General features: G+C 36.0%; 1 protein-coding gene and 1 long non-coding RNA gene across 2 annotated transcripts; both read left to right on the top strand.

Annotated features, from left to right (window-relative positions):
• The first annotated feature begins 138 nt into the window (after positions 1 to 138).
• spcs3 (signal peptidase complex subunit 3) lies at positions 139 to 4,719 on the top strand. The gene is made up of 5 exons (XM_055205067.2): positions 139 to 408; positions 935 to 1,010; positions 1,107 to 1,181; positions 1,325 to 1,440; positions 4,407 to 4,719. Exons 1-5 carry the CDS (start codon positions 266 to 268, stop codon positions 4,537 to 4,539), a joined length of 543 nt encoding a protein of 180 aa, XP_055061042.1. The 5' UTR covers positions 139 to 265; the 3' UTR covers positions 4,540 to 4,719.
• A 6,976-nt stretch (positions 4,720 to 11,695) lies between these two features.
• On the top strand, positions 11,696 to 14,663 carry LOC129416923 (uncharacterized). Its single transcript, XR_012367514.1, has 3 exons — positions 11,696 to 12,141; positions 13,109 to 13,241; positions 13,384 to 14,663. It is a non-coding gene; the product is annotated as an uncharacterized lncRNA (long non-coding RNA).
• Positions 14,664 to 15,907: the final 1,244 nt, after the last annotated feature.

The raw sequence follows: 15,907 nt of genomic DNA, 5'->3' as shown, positions 1-15,907 counted from the left end.
AATTATAAAAAAATAAAGCGATTTATTTTTAAAAAGGACAATTACTCATCTTGTATTGATGCTGGTTGAATGTTTATGCAATATCACTTCCCGACCACTGGGTGGCAGTTTAACCCCTTTCCATAAGAAACAGGAAGAAGGTCTTCCTTCCGATTCATCAGTTCGCAGTGCCTCACTTCCTGCTTAGCAAACCTCTTTGGTAGCGTTTCTTATATTTTTCTATTGCAATACATTTTATGTACTTCGATCGTAACCGGGCAGAATCATGAATACAGTTTTATCGAGGGCGAACTCGCTCTTCGCCTTTTCTCTTAGTGTAATGGCAGCTCTCACATTCGGATGCTTCATTACTACAGCGTTCAAAGACAGAAGTGTTCCGGTGGATATACACGTATCCAAAGTAATGATGTAAGTAAACTGCACTGTGGACTAAAATCAATGATAAGATCACAATAAAGATTTCTGGGTAAGAGTACGGCATCCCAGGTCATTTGAAGAAGTAAAATTTTTTGGAACATATGGGACTTGTAGATGCTGAGCTGATGTCCAATAACAGTGCAGCACGTCAACTATGCAAAAGCGCGAAATATTATGTGGTTTTATTTTTATGACGTGTATGCGCGGGAAATATTTGATTTTTATATGCATTGCTTTTCATGATTGTTTGTCGCACATGTTTGCAGGTGACTTGTAGCATTTTCTACCCAATAGAATATTCTACAGCTTGGCATTTATAAATAATGTATATTTGATATTAAAATAACCACACGCTAATATATATTTTAATTTTTAATTATTTAAACAAATCGAATACTTGTTTTGTCTTAATTTACATAATAAAAGTCATATTGAAGCCCCTCAGTGTGCATGTTTAAAGATGTTTAAATGGTAATGATAAGGTAAATTAATTATTGTGCTTTCTCTTTCATCCTAGTAAAAATGTGGATGACTTCACAGGACCACGAGAGAGGAGTGACTTGGGCTTTGTAACATTTGATGTTACTGCTGATATCCTTTTTACAGAACTGATCACGGCTGTACTAAACAAACAAAAACATTCATTTTAACCACAATTGTAATATTTTTCCTTAATCTCTTTATTACATCTTCAACCAATATTTGACTGGAATGTCAAGGAGCTTTTTCTTTACCTGTCTGCTGAATATACAACCAAAAGCAATGTAAGTATTGATCATTCAGTCTACATGCTAAATGCAGTATTTCAGCTGTTTTTATTAAAATCTTTGTGTTTGAATCAGACATTTGTTGTATTGTAAATTTTTATGTGTCATCTGTTTGTGTTTTGTGCTTTGTTTTCTGTTAGGCACTGAACCAGGTGGTGCTATGGGACAGAATTTTATTGAGAGGTGACAATACCAAACTAAACCTGAGGGATATTAAATCCAAATATTTCTTTTTTGATGACGGGAACGGTCTAAGGTTAGCACCTTCATTCAGATTATTACACCGTAACAGTTCACAAATTATTTTGCCAAATGTCTGATGTTTGAAATAGATGAAATCGGTGTGAAGAATGCAATAATAAGGCCCAATTCTATTTTATACCCCTACGCCTACCCCTCAACACTTCCCCTTGCCTCCTGAAACAGTGAAAAGGGGAAGGGTTAAAAAATATTCACAATCGCTGCAGACTGGGAGAACCAGGACGCAATCAGATGGGGGAACAGAGATGCTATCGCACTCCGGAGGTTACATTTGTTCACATGTAGCTGTACTATTCAAGTATAATAAGTTAGCAAACTTTAGCAATTTACTTTTTTTACAACATGAGCGTAAAATATCAAGATTGAATGTATCATAATGTGAAATTAATGTGAAAAAAGACTTGAATTATACTTGCAAGAGCAGCCATGTTGGAAATTTTTTTACCCCTTTGTTTGAAGTGGGATCCTGAAAAATCTTCGTCTAAAGGGCTATTTGACCCTTCCCCTACCCCTCCAACTAAAAGAGAATTTGGACTAGAGGTCTTCACGGGTCACCTTAGATCCGAAAACCCGAGGTCCGTTTATATTCGGGTCCAGTCGGGTTAATAAAACTGCCACTGATTCAGGGTCAGACTCGGTTCTAATTTTCTCTGGTGTGTCTCGGGTCAGGTCTTTCTTTTTAAAAAATAATTATTTATGCACGTTGGGTTTGGGTATAAAGTGATTCGGGTCATTTCAGGTCGGGTATATTTCTTTGGACCCGGGAAGACCTCTAATTTGGACATCCCTAGCCCTTTACGTGAACGTGTTAAACGGAGGAGTAGGGGAAAATGTAGGGATAAGGGGTAGAAATGGAATTGGGCCTAAATGTTGCGAAGCCTTTCATTGGTAATGGTAGTAGGGATGTGCATTTATGTCATTTTTTTCATTTCGATTAATGCATAGGTCTGAAGAACGAGTACTCGATTAACTGGGGGCGGGGCGTACAGGTCATGGTGAAAGTGAAAATATTTTATTAAAAACACTCAATTAAACTTAGTTTGAAGAAACTATGACAGAACAATGAACACATACTAGATTTTTAATGAATTAAATGTTTTTAACAGAAACCTCTTACAGGAAAAGCTGCGTGATGAAGTGAAACTAAAGGGTTAATAAACACAAACCGAAGCTCTTTCTACATGACGCACTCTGCATAATATTAAGCCTTTATACAACATAAATGTACAACGTGCATCTATCTGCATTAAATGCAAGACTTCAACTAAGTTTTCAACTAAGTTATCTAAAAAAAAAAGTTTAACTCCCTTTGTGGATGTGCATCATAAACGACGCACTTTTAAACACGTCCAGTCAAAGCTCAAGCTTCATAACATTAAGCAGCTTTAAAGGGGACATATTATGAAAATCAGACTTTTTCCATGTTTAAGTGCTATAATTGTGTCCCCAGTGCTTCTATCAACCTAGAAAATATTAAAAAGATCAACCCAATAAGTTAGTTTTGGTAAACCATTTTCTGCAAGCATGTGAAAAATAGGTCATTGTAATTTGGCCCTTATTGTGATGTCAGAATAAGGTAATACCGCCCCCTTTATCTGCACTATCCAACCACAGCACAACCATTCAGTAGGGAGAGAAAGAGAGAGATAAAATATTTCACAGCACAATTGAGTTTCAATTGCAACAAACCACCATCATTGTCATCAGTGGTTGCACTTCATCCGCTCATTTGCATTTTAAATGACACACCCAAAACGGCACACTTTTGCTCAGACCTATTTTAGACTTAGTTTTCATCTTAAAAAAAATCTCATAATATGTCCCCTTTAAGTCTTTTGCTATCATTTTAGCGTTTAGCTGTGTCGTGTCATCCTCTTACCTCAGTCAAGATGTAATGTTAATGCTCGTATGGCTCTCTGGTATCTCTTCACAATTGATGTTTAAATATGAGATATGAGGCTTCGCAAGGCTTCGATTCTGTGTTTCATGCACAGCTTGTGCGTGTACTACGGCTCTGTGATCAGTAGGAAGTCCTTATCAATCTAAAATCACTGAGTTTGAGTCGTTTATAACGTGCATTTAACAAAGCAACACTCGCCAAACACAATATTTCAAAATATTTTTATTATCATGAAAATACCTGAAACAATCTGAAGAACAGCGATATTCCTTAAGACATTTCCTGGAATAGTGTTTGGTATGCTACTTCTTCTGTGGCACAAATGGTGTTTCTACACGAGAGCGCCCTCTGGCTTTTGGATGTGGTGGCATTTCACCGTAATTCATTCAAATTCATTCATTGAGAAAACGCACATTTGCACGATTAATCAGCACAGCCCTAATGTGTAGCGCAATTTTTTACAGTCTAGCATCTCGTAATAAGAAGGAGGCTGAGAATGAGATTGCATACATTTCTTTGTTCTGATGATTCTGTTCTGATTGTTCTGATGAACACGAAGGAAGATGTTTTGGGAGGTTATTGTGGCCAGGCCGTTCGTGGACCCCATTCGCTTCCATAGTAGTAAAAAATGATGCTGTGGGGGTGAATGGGGTCCGCGGACGGTTTGGTTGCAGACATTTCTCAGAGTGTCTTTCTTCGTGTTCATCAGAACAAAGAAATTTATTCAGGTTTGTGACAACATGAGAGTAAGTTAATAATGACAGAATTTTTATTTTTGGGTGAACTATCTCTCATTTTTGAAGGAGGTGGTATTTAGTGACTTTTGCATCTGAGCCCCTCATGTGTTGACCCAAGATTTGCCATTGAGCCATTGAGATCACAGTCTTGTATCTTCTCTGACCATTTTGTTTCTGCAGTTCATGTACTACAATTGGTGCAGAAAACAAATGTCCTTTGCACCATCCATACTCTGTATAATATTTGACACATAGAACTGAGTAGTACAGAGATGGATATATGGGATTTTGACTTTATTACTTGTATTTTTTTTTACAATGCAGGGCAAATAAGAACATCACTCTGTCTCTCTCATGGAATGTGGTGCCAAATGCCGGAATCTTGCCATTGGTCATGGGATCAGGACACAAGTCTATCCCCTTCCCTGATTCATATGAAACCGCAAAGACCTATTGAACTGTTCAAGATCATCCCAAACCATGTTTGTAAATGTTGTGCTCTGTACGCGTTTTAATAAAAGCTGGATAATTGTTTAAATGAGTGAATTCTTAGATTCTTGCTTACTGAATTATTTGCACCCAACTAATATATTTTGGAAGTCAGAGTCATATCTAAGAATAAAGTGTTTTTTTTTTCAAGTTAAGTTAAACAATGTTTTCCCCATAATTGTTTTAGTGTGGACGGAGAGAATTCATCAGTCTGATTATAATAAAATTTTATTGTAAAATTCTTGTCTTTATAAATTAAAAATGTGAATTTCAATTTGGGTATGTATGTTGGAAAGTTGTTGACAATAAAAAAATAAATGTAATACTGTGGCCCTTCATTAGTAGGATTTAACATAACTGCATTAAAGGTGCAGTGTGTAAATCTTAGCAGCATCTAGTGGTGATGTTGTGAATTGCAATCAACGACTCGGTCCACTGCTCACCCCTCGCTTTTGAAACGCATAGAGAAGCTACGGTAGCAATCACCGGACAAACATGCCATCGTCGGATACAACTTAGTAAAAAAAGTTTGTCCGTTAAGGGCTTCTGTAGAAACATGGTGGAACAAAATGGCGACTTCCATTAGGGGTGCACCGAAATTTCGGTCGCCGAATAATAAAAATTCCAGCCTAAAATGTAAACCGAAAATGAATGTCAACCGCTCCCCTCCCATCTGTGCACTAGCGCTTGGGTTTCACTCATGTTGATCAGTCGTCTCCCACCCCTCCCCTTCGTGCTCAAGCAGGTTTCACTCACGGTCTAGCTGTTTGCACGCGTCTGCAAAGATTAAGCATGTCTTGATGTGTAAACTATAGAGAGAGTCCGAGCAGGGGCCCCAGTGTAAATCTTTTGTACCCCGGTGTAAATCTCAATGCAACTAGTGCAATTCTTTACAAAGACAATCGCGGCAAAAACGGATCTATATGCAATGTAGTTACCCAATGTACGCTTGTAAAAGCGACGAAGCAGCCGCACTGACACGTGCACGCAAGTATCCATGTCCACGCGCGTCTTTGCTTTTATCCGCGCACAACCGCATTCCACATTCAAAAGGTGACGCCACGCGAGTGAGCTAGCTTATGAAAACATGACGACACTAAATTAAGTTTCTAAATAATAATGATAATCTTATTTTGATCATTAGATCATTATTGGCTTCTGTAGATGTACATCAGAAATGTTTTGTGCAAAGCAGGGAAAGGGAAGCAGAAAGAAGAGATGATGAGTTTATAAGGGAGGTAAAACAAACTACATCTTCTTCACCCTGTCAGGTCTCAAACATTAGAGGAAAAATCTCAGGAAAACCTCTTGTCAAGTCTATAGAATTGCATTATTGCTTTGAAAATCAACATATGTATGTCTTATACTGTTCTGTATTTTCAGATATGAAATGAATATTTAGTTTACTAATATTTAACTCTAGGACACTAACTTACATAAACAGTTAGCAGTAACTATGACTGATATTATTTAGTATAGCAGCCATTAAATGACTGGTTTCTTAAAATATTATTGTAAAAATATTCTTGTAAAAAAAAGGTATTAATCATTGCTATCATTATTTCCAAACATGTTATGCCATTTATGCCTCCAAACATATAATGTGATCCGAACTGTGTGTTTTTTTATCCGTCACACATCCCTAGTAAAGTTAGTACACAGTGATAGCCTTAAATGCAATTGTACTAATAGTTGGCATAATAATTTATTTCGGTGTTTCGGTTTTTCGGCCTTGGTTTCCTGTTTTCGGTTTCGGCCAAGAATTTTCATTTCGGTGCATCACTAACTTCCATGTAAGGGGACCCTCGTGTATGTAGATAAAAACGTTCTAAGGTAATAAACACCTAACAGTTTATTATGAAAGGTCTTTATACACACCTAATAATATAGTTTTGTATATTATTTTTAGGGCTGTGAAAATAACGCATTAATTCGATTAATTAATCTGAGAAAAAATAACGCGTTAAAAAAAATAACGCAGATTAATCCATTCCGTATTGAACCTGGATACATTCTAGCCACCATTTGACTGTAAAATAAAGGAGGTAGACGAGAACGCTCTGGTGGTGACTGGATCATTGACTGGAACATTTACTTATAAAAAAACGGCCTGATGGAAGTGATGATAAAAATAAAGTATGCAACGTCTGCAGCAAAGAATTTGCATATCATAGAGTTCGTCCACTCTAAAGTACCACATCATACAAAGCACATGGATTAAAGTTCTCCGTCGTTACACGGATTTCCGTCAATTGCAAAATTATTAAATTAACTTTTCATAAATACGACGTGTATTAAGCTTTTTAAGTGGGATGTGATCAAAGCCTGGAGTGGAGCAAAATCACGTTCCTCTCTCCACTGTAAGCTTTCTGTAATCACTACGCACCGGATCCACTCCGGGTTTTCTGGCTGTAGCGCGTAAGATGAGGTAAAACTTTATTTCAGCTAGCATGGACATACTTATAATGCAGGAAGGCTCCGAGTTTTGGAGATCGATAAAGGTGTAAAAGACCAATGGAGATTGACTTGGCTTAGCGGAATGATGAAGATTGGGATCAGAAAACCAAACAGTCTATTAACGTGTGTCTTTGCACAGTATAGGTGTCCTGTATTTTGTGGGTAAACGATTTCTCTCGTACGTGATTACTCGCATCCCGTTTTTGACTGCTACGTTGATCTAACCAGCGGCTGATAAAACGGGTTTGTTAAACTAGTGAGTACACTTTATGTGGCGCCACAAGAACCAAGAAGCAGATGACATCCAAATCCCGTGAGAGCAGTTCGAGAAATCATAACAGAAGACTGCTTCCTAAATGCTCTCGCGGTACCCTGATGTCATCCACCTGTCGGGTTCTTTATTTAAGGTTTATGTTCAATTGCACAAAAAAGCCCTGCAATTGATATTGCACTGTTAAACTTTTGGTAAATAATCTTCCTGAAGCACTTTATTTCCTTAGCATATTACTTTAGGTTATTTTTGTTGATTGTTATGGCGATTATTTGAACAATGAAAATACTCTAATAATAAAAGAGTTTTTGAGCTTCATTGTCACTAATGCTGATTATTCACTGATTTATTTAAAAAGAAATATTTAATACTTTCACAGCAAAAATTATGTAGGCGATTAATTTAGATTAATTAATCACAGAGTATGTAATTAATTAGATTAAAAATTTTAATCGATTCACAGCCCTAATTATTTTAAATTTCTGTCAAGAGATCCTTCTAAAAATTACACACTGCAACTTTAACTAAATAAAATCGCAGTTTTTTTTAGTTTAGACACTTTCATTCCTACTCCCCTAGAGCCATCTTCCTTGGAGAGTTCAGCTTCAGCTGTGTCCAAAAAAAACACCTTGACCAATTCTTCAAGGTATTTGGGGTTTATTTGAAAATGATAAGCAGGTGTGTGAATCAGGCTGGCAGCAAGTAGGTAGCCCAGGGAAAGAGTATAAAACAGTGACTGGTCCCAGAACGTTTTAGATGTTTCCCTATATAAAACACCTGATTAAACTCCTTCTAGAATGTCTCCCTAACTATCACACGAACAAGCAAATGAGTGGAATCAGGTGTTTTATATAAGGCATCTAAAACATTCTGGGAGGGTGGCCAAGGGCTGCGGTTGAGAAACACTGACTTATGGTAGTTTAAATACGTTTTGCGGGCCACCATCCTGCTGTGTTTAAATTCTCAACCCTAATCAAACTAGAACAAGCTAATGAAGGTCCTCAGGCCAACCTCAAAATTACAGGCAGGTGTACGACGTTGGCCAAGTTTGCAGCTACTGTATGTGATGCTGGTCAGCCAGAATAATAGCGGGATAGTTTTTAAAGAGACTATTACTAATTTAGATCAAACAGTATTTGTTGCTACAGTACTGACCATGTCTAATAACATTTTTATGGAATGCACTTAATATTTATTATAGTAACAGTTCCAAATTCAGTCACCAGATGGCAGCAAATGACTTCAGGTTTGAGATACTTTTAATTGGGCAAGTGTGGCCATGCACGCAAGGGCATTCACTGGTAACAGTAGCTTCCAGAAATACACCAAGAATTACCTTTACAGAACAAAATGAACAACAATTTTATGAAGGATATATAGTTGTAACACATGGGTATTTCGAAAGGGCAGCTTTTGTATTCGTCTTCTCATGTTGCACCGTACTGTATATCTACATTTTTGCTTCTCTGGGTATAAACATGGTTTTATAGGTAGTATGTATGATTAGGAATTTATATTTTGCGTATATTATATTGCACAGAGATGGCTAAATGAAAGTCTTTCAGATTAAGTGCTGTCACTACAAATCTTACTGTACGGCACTTATAAGCGTACATCAGGGGCCTCATTTATAAAGCGTGCGTATGCACAGATTTGATCGTAAAGTGTGCGTACACAAAAATCCACGGCAAAGTCCATATTTATAAAAAACGTCTTTGACGTGAAAAAGTGCTTAGGTCACGTCAGTGTCTGAGCAGACGTACGCACTATTTCTTGTCCGATTGCTGCAGGTTTTTGGCAATATAAAAGGATTTAAACATTGAGAAGCGCTCTTTTATATGTCTAAAACATTAATTAGGCATCGTTTAAAGGCGGAGATCTGGAACTGCTCAGCTGCGCACAAGTTCAATATCGTTTGTGATTTATAAATTTCACATCTGAAAGAAAAAGGTACGCGTGTTTTTTTGCATCACATGTATGCATTTTTGATAAATGATCGTAAGATCAAATGTAGGACCGTATACGCATCATTTTATAAATGAGCCCCTGCAGTGTATAATTGGCTGTAATTGCATCATGTGACCTGGGACCATAGTTGCCCTACGACAATGGCCCTGTCTAGTTCTGGTGGTTGTCAGTTCTTCAAGCTACTACCAGAAGGAAGAGATTTTGCCCTGCGTGTGTGGAAATTGTATCTTGCCAGTTGCCTCAATCTGGATTTGAAGGCAACAAGCGACAATGATCATCTCTGCAGCTTTAGCTGTCCATTGTAGCCTGTTTTATGTATTGGATGCTTTACTGTGCATGTAACATTCGGATACACACTAGGCCTGAATCAATACACCATCAATTGCTCATGCTAATGGACCAGAGACATATACAGTTTATGCAGAATTGTTTACGTTCTTGTTGCCTGCACACAGATTGCATTCTTTCCTTAAAACTCTGTACACAACCCATTTATCATCGGGAACAAACCTCTCTTGAAGAAAGCTTGCCACATTTTTTCCAAAATTGTATGCTCTGTCTCAGATATATGGAAGTTGCTCATTGAAATGTATTGTAAAAAGCGAAACATAAATAGCAGGGGGAGAAAGAGGCCACTGAGGAAAAAAACAACATTGAAGGAATGCATCAATGCCATGTTTAACCATCTATTTTTACTCACAGAAAACAAGCACAGGACCACAATACCCAAATTATTATATGGATCAATGCAGCTTTCACTATTTACTGTAAAACCTTTATCATAATTTCCACTCCTAAATTAAAGATTTTTTCCACTTAAATTTATGATTTAAATCTATATTAACTCAAATTCTATTCTTGATGCAATATACAGATTTTGATGACATCATAAGAGGCAATACACTGACTGTGATGACATCATACCAAGAGGCCTGTAATGAAAAACAACTGGAAAATAAAAGCGAACACAAAGAAAACAAAACATCAAGGTTTCTCATTCAGTGGGAGCAGGTGAAGGGAAATACAGTTATGGCAGGCCAAATATTTACACTAAACATTCAATCTCTACATGCATAAAAGAAATATGTTGAGCTACAGTAAAATCACAGAGAAAATGGACCTTTATTTGTGTAAATAAAGTGGACAAAGAGAGCTCTGGACATTTCTAGCAAAATGTGTTTCTTTACAAACCAGGGTTTTAAAGGAGGTAATAGTGGCGAATAAGGGGAGTCATCACTTTAACATAACCACATTGGTTACACATAGCTAAAAACTTTAAAGGACAAGTTCGATATTTTACACTTAAAGCCCTGTTTTCAGATTGTTTGTGATGAAGTTGAACGGTTTTGAATTAAATTTGTACATATGATGCTGGCCCGAGAATTTTGCGGGTGCCCGTCTGGCACCAACAACCATTCCACGCTCAAAATTGCTTAAATCACCTTTCTTTCTCATTCTGACATTCAGTTTGGAGTTCAGGAGGTTGTCTTGACCAGGACCACACCCCTAAATGCATGGAAGCAACTGCCATGTATTTGGTTGAGTAGATAATTGCATTAATGAGAAATTGAACAGGTGTTCCTAATAATCCTTTAGGTGAGTGTATGTATACCATCACCAGCTTTGTTGTTTTAGCAAAGTTTTAATGTCCATCCATATTTATTTTTTCACTCTATTTTAAGATACAAACAGAAAATATCGGAAATATGTACACAAAATTTAAAACAAAACAATTTTTGAAACTTCAATTTTTTACTGATGTCTTCTTCAGTGTTAAGTGTGACCTCTCTTGGCACGAATCACATCTTGAGCTTTTTTGAGGAGATTGAAGTCCTGAAGTCATTCAATTATAATTAGAAATTAGGATTACATTTCATTTAGGTTTAAGAGATCCTGCACTTTCCTGCTATTGCTCAAGTGGAGGGGGAGTTTATCCTAAAATCTTGACACTTCAGCTTATACTTTTACACTGTTTTTAATACTATATACATTTCCTGTATTTTCTGGTTGTATTCTAATAAAGAGACAGAGAAATAATTATATACCATCACTATACAATTGCAAAAACAACACATCTAATGGTAGAACGGTGCTCTAAGACTTTTGCACAGTACTGTACTATACAGTATAAAAAGAATTGCATGGGATGTTAATGCAGAAGCCTCAGGAGGAAAATATATCATAGTCCTAAAGCGATAATACTAGGACTTTTGGTTACCAATGATCTAAAATTACTCTTGTTATATGAAGATCTAGAGAATATTGTTTTTGTTACATGCTCACTAAATTGCAAAACATTAGAGATAGTTCACAAAAAATAAAATAAATTATGTCATCATTTACTCACTCTCTCAAAAAAAAAAAATTTACTCACTCTCATGTGTTACACCTGTATAAATAAATTTTCTTCTGATAAACACCATGCACTGTTAGACATTTCTGTAATTTTTACAGTTATTTACTGTATATCACCCAGTATTATACTGTAAACTATTTATACAGTACATAACTGTAATTCGCGTTGCATTTTGGGAATTTTCTGTGACATCATACATCATATACAGTAATTTACTGTATTTTTTAAAATTGCTGTATGCAACTGTATATTTTCTAACAGTCTTTTGGTGGTATTTTCCTTGTTCACACAAATCCTTATTTTATTTTTCTCAAAATCATCATTTTTGACAATTGTATACACACAGGCGTTGACTTATTTTAGCTAAGGAACCATGTAGCAGCACAGGTGTTCAGAGGACCGATTTCCGGTGTGCACATAAACTGAAGAGTTTTCAAACAAGACTTTCCCTGGGACAGCACAGCGGCGCTTTTCAGTTGAAGATACACGAGAGGAGAGAATGAAAAAAGACCAGCAAGGTAAAATAATCTATGTAAGTTATTTATTATCAGACCCGCGGTTGTTGTTTACCGGGTTTAACGGGACATTTTAAAACCGTTAACCGGACGCGTTGCTTGACATATAACGGTAATATTAGTTTACCAAAGTCAGCATAAACCTAATTAATAAATCATACTAACTTACGTGTATGCAAGCCTACGAGCACGCGCGGTGCGTTAAATTACACGCTAGTGTTTTCCTTTTATAAAACTATTATGAAGAAATGCTTAACGTAGCCTAATGTATACGTCAATGATATGAAAAGATCAGATTTAGTATATAACGTTACCTGAGAGAATAATTTATTAATATAAAAGCATATTTAAAAAAGTAACGTTACCCTAAATTACATTTTGCTGTGAGGAAAACTCTTAATGTGTAAGTTACTACGTTGTGTTTATATTCTCATCCGCTTGGCTTTACCTGTTACATAAATTATGCGTTATTAATAAGGTGTATAACTAAATTTTATCTTTCAAATTCGTTAAACTACGTTTAGCATTTTAGAAAGTCCCATGTGAACATAATAAGAGTTTGCTTAACATTTAGTTTTACAAACGTCATATGAGCGTATGTTATGTGTGTGTGGTGGCCAATCGGAAAAACATTATATTTTAAATGTGAATATGTTTAAAAATAAAGGCTGAAACCTAATTTGCATAAAATAAAGTTTTAAAATGTGTTTTTGTTTTGTATTAAATTGCTTTTGAGGCCAATGTAGCTGTACAGTAAATATTCAGCCTCGATCAGAAAACCACGTCCCAGTGTCCTAACACAAAGACCTGTGGCCATGGTGCAGTGATTCGAGTAGAGTACATCTACTCTGGTTATCATTTCAAAACAGTATTTACTGAAAAATATGAGTGTTTAGCATCATGAATTAAATGTGTTAAATATGTCCTTTTTTTCCCTGCATTTATTCTGCTGTCTAAAAATCTTTGGGAGGATAAATTAAGGAGGATGTAACAAAATACACTGCAAGAACTGGAATGAGAGTCATGTGAGGATGAAGAGGACAACAGAATATCCATCCTTTCTTCACCACCTCACAGAGTTTGAGTGAAACAACTTGTATTAGGTGAGACACTTCTCAATAAGATACAGTATGTGCTGCATATATGGGTTAGTTAGGTCTCACTTATTAACTAACAGCTGTAACAAACAGTACTGTAAAAAACTGTGGTTCAAAATAATTATGACCATCTTTCTTTTGCTTACAGGACTCACAGGATTATTTTATAACAGAAGTATGGTATTTTTTTGAAGTTACTGTATTATTTCTTATGACAATTCATTTTGATGTGCATTCAGAACTGTAAGTACATTTACTGTATTTACTGTAAGTAAAGGCTAAAGAGTATATCTCCTCTAGTTCTAAGTTCTAGTTCTAACAACGTTCCCAAAGGTCCCAATAATGTTAAGCCAACTTAAAAGTGTCCAGTTTTTAAATTGTTTAGGAATGTTTCTTGATTGTGCGAATGTTAAAGGAATGTTACATTTTATTTTCAGACAATGTCATGTTTAAATGTACTCACAATGTTTAAAACGCATGTTTAGTATATTTTATGAGTGTTTATATGCAATATTTTAACAGAACATTAAGAAATAATGTTTTACAACAGTTTGTAAATAATAGAATGTAATGTTTTTTTATCATTACAAGCAAAAACACTCATAACGTTATTGGGAACTTTGGGAACTTTCAAGGAACGTTCTTAGAACCTTTCTTTGTGGTTGAGCATTGTGTTAGCATCATAAAACGCCATGGGTTCGAACAAGGGAATGAACATGCTGATAAAAAATTTATACTTTGCATTGCACTGTATGTTATTTGCCTTTTTCTGTAAATGTGAAGATAAATGTAAAGACAGACAGTCAGTGTTTCATTTTAAACCAGTTCTATTTTAAGAGAACTTAAGACTAAATAAAAGGGTCACAGAAATTTTAATTTTGCTATTATGATGCTGATTTTGTGGTGTTATGGGTTTTCTGGTTACAGTGGTAGTGGATCATGATCACCTCTCTAGCTTCAAAAGTAGGATGCAAAATGTATAACACCAAATCATTATAGCATAACTCCATGTAACTTGACATAAAGTCGTCTAAAGGCAGACATGATTGCGTGTGAAGTCCTATGCCAAAGACTCTCCAAATACTGCATCTACACATTCTTCCTGATGTGTATATTTTGTTGGTATATCCTGGTTGTTGCAGACCTGACAGTAAACTTGACTGTGAGCATCCTATCCATCAGGTATAGCTGTTTACTTGCATTACTCGTTTAGAGAAATGACGGGTCAAAATTGATTATATGGATTATATTTTCATCACCCCTTTTTGTATGTCTTTGGGACACTTGAAATATATAGCACGTATAATGTGGAGCCATTTTATAATGCGGTCACAGACTACTCCCATTGTAACTGGAAAACCAAAGAAAATCATTGTTTAAATTATAAAATTACAATTTTTGGATTAACTACACCTGTAATCAGTGTTATACGTAGGGGAGAGCGGGGTATGTTGTCACACTTTTCACACTGTCTAACATTTACTGAGCACCATACATCAAAATGGTATAAATCTCATACCAAATGAAAGAAGGAAGTCTTGGGCACATATGTTGTATTCATAACATCTTTATATCTTATCTCATTACAGAGTTGTAGACTGTTGAATAGTGACTGTGCACTTGTGACAATTTGCCCCATCGGAGGGTAAGTTGTCACACTAGGGCGGGTAAGTTGTCACACTAGATTATCTAAAAATAAGAACACAACTACTTAATTGTGAATATTGATTTTAATTTTTAAACTCAAACCAAACTGGAAATATAAACATCCGTGCCTGGAGAATCTGGAAAAACAATTATTTCAATCCAAATAATGCACATTTCAATTAAGTGGCAAGACCACTTTACTTTGAACTTTGGTTCAAATGTTCTATGGCTTTCACATAAAACCAGATAACTGAATGGAACGCTGCAGATAACTTGCTTAACTTAACATGTTGAACCTCTGAACAAAACAGATGCCCTGTATGACTAATAGGACTCATCTCCAGAATCACAATTCTGACACACATAAATTGCCTGGCCTGAGGTGCAAGCATCATGGGCCCAATTGTTGCATTTTACACATTTTACCCAGGTCTCCTTTGGACGACTCTTTGAAAATGGCTCTACACAGACGAGGCAGAAGCACTCTTCATCATCTGATGATGACTCTTGCATGATTTTTCTTCTTTTAGCTGCCTTGTTTTTCATAGGTCCAGATTTCTGCTTCCCTTTCTTTTGAAACAGCTTTTTGCTAGATTGAGGCTTATTCTTTTCTATATCATGTTTTCTGAGCATGTTCGATGTGTTTGTTTGTACAGGGGCAAGTTGTCAGATGTGACGACTTGCCCCAAAGTCATTGAGACAACTTGCCCCATACTTACTTGTGTGCTAATGTTGTCTAAATCTCGAGTTTAGCTCATCATATCACTTTAGCTAAAGTATCAAAAGACACTTTACGGTCTCCTCTATTTTGTGCAAAATAATCATTTTAAACATTCACACCTAACAAAGTTGTATTGCATAAAATGTAAAGTGATTTTTTTTTACTTTTTAAGCAGAAAAATAAGAAAATTGTGCTAACCTCAGATTACAGTGATCTTGACCACATGTGAACAGGAAGTTCACTATAGAAGAAGAAGTCACATAAAGTGGCTATTTGATTTTTGAGATAGAGCCTCTAGTGTTGG

This window comes from Misgurnus anguillicaudatus, chromosome 3 (assembly GCF_027580225.2).
Source record: "Misgurnus anguillicaudatus chromosome 3, ASM2758022v2, whole genome shotgun sequence".
Classification (NCBI taxonomy): domain Eukaryota; kingdom Metazoa; phylum Chordata; class Actinopteri; order Cypriniformes; family Cobitidae; genus Misgurnus; species Misgurnus anguillicaudatus.
This window is presented reverse-complemented; position numbering and strand designations above follow the sequence as displayed.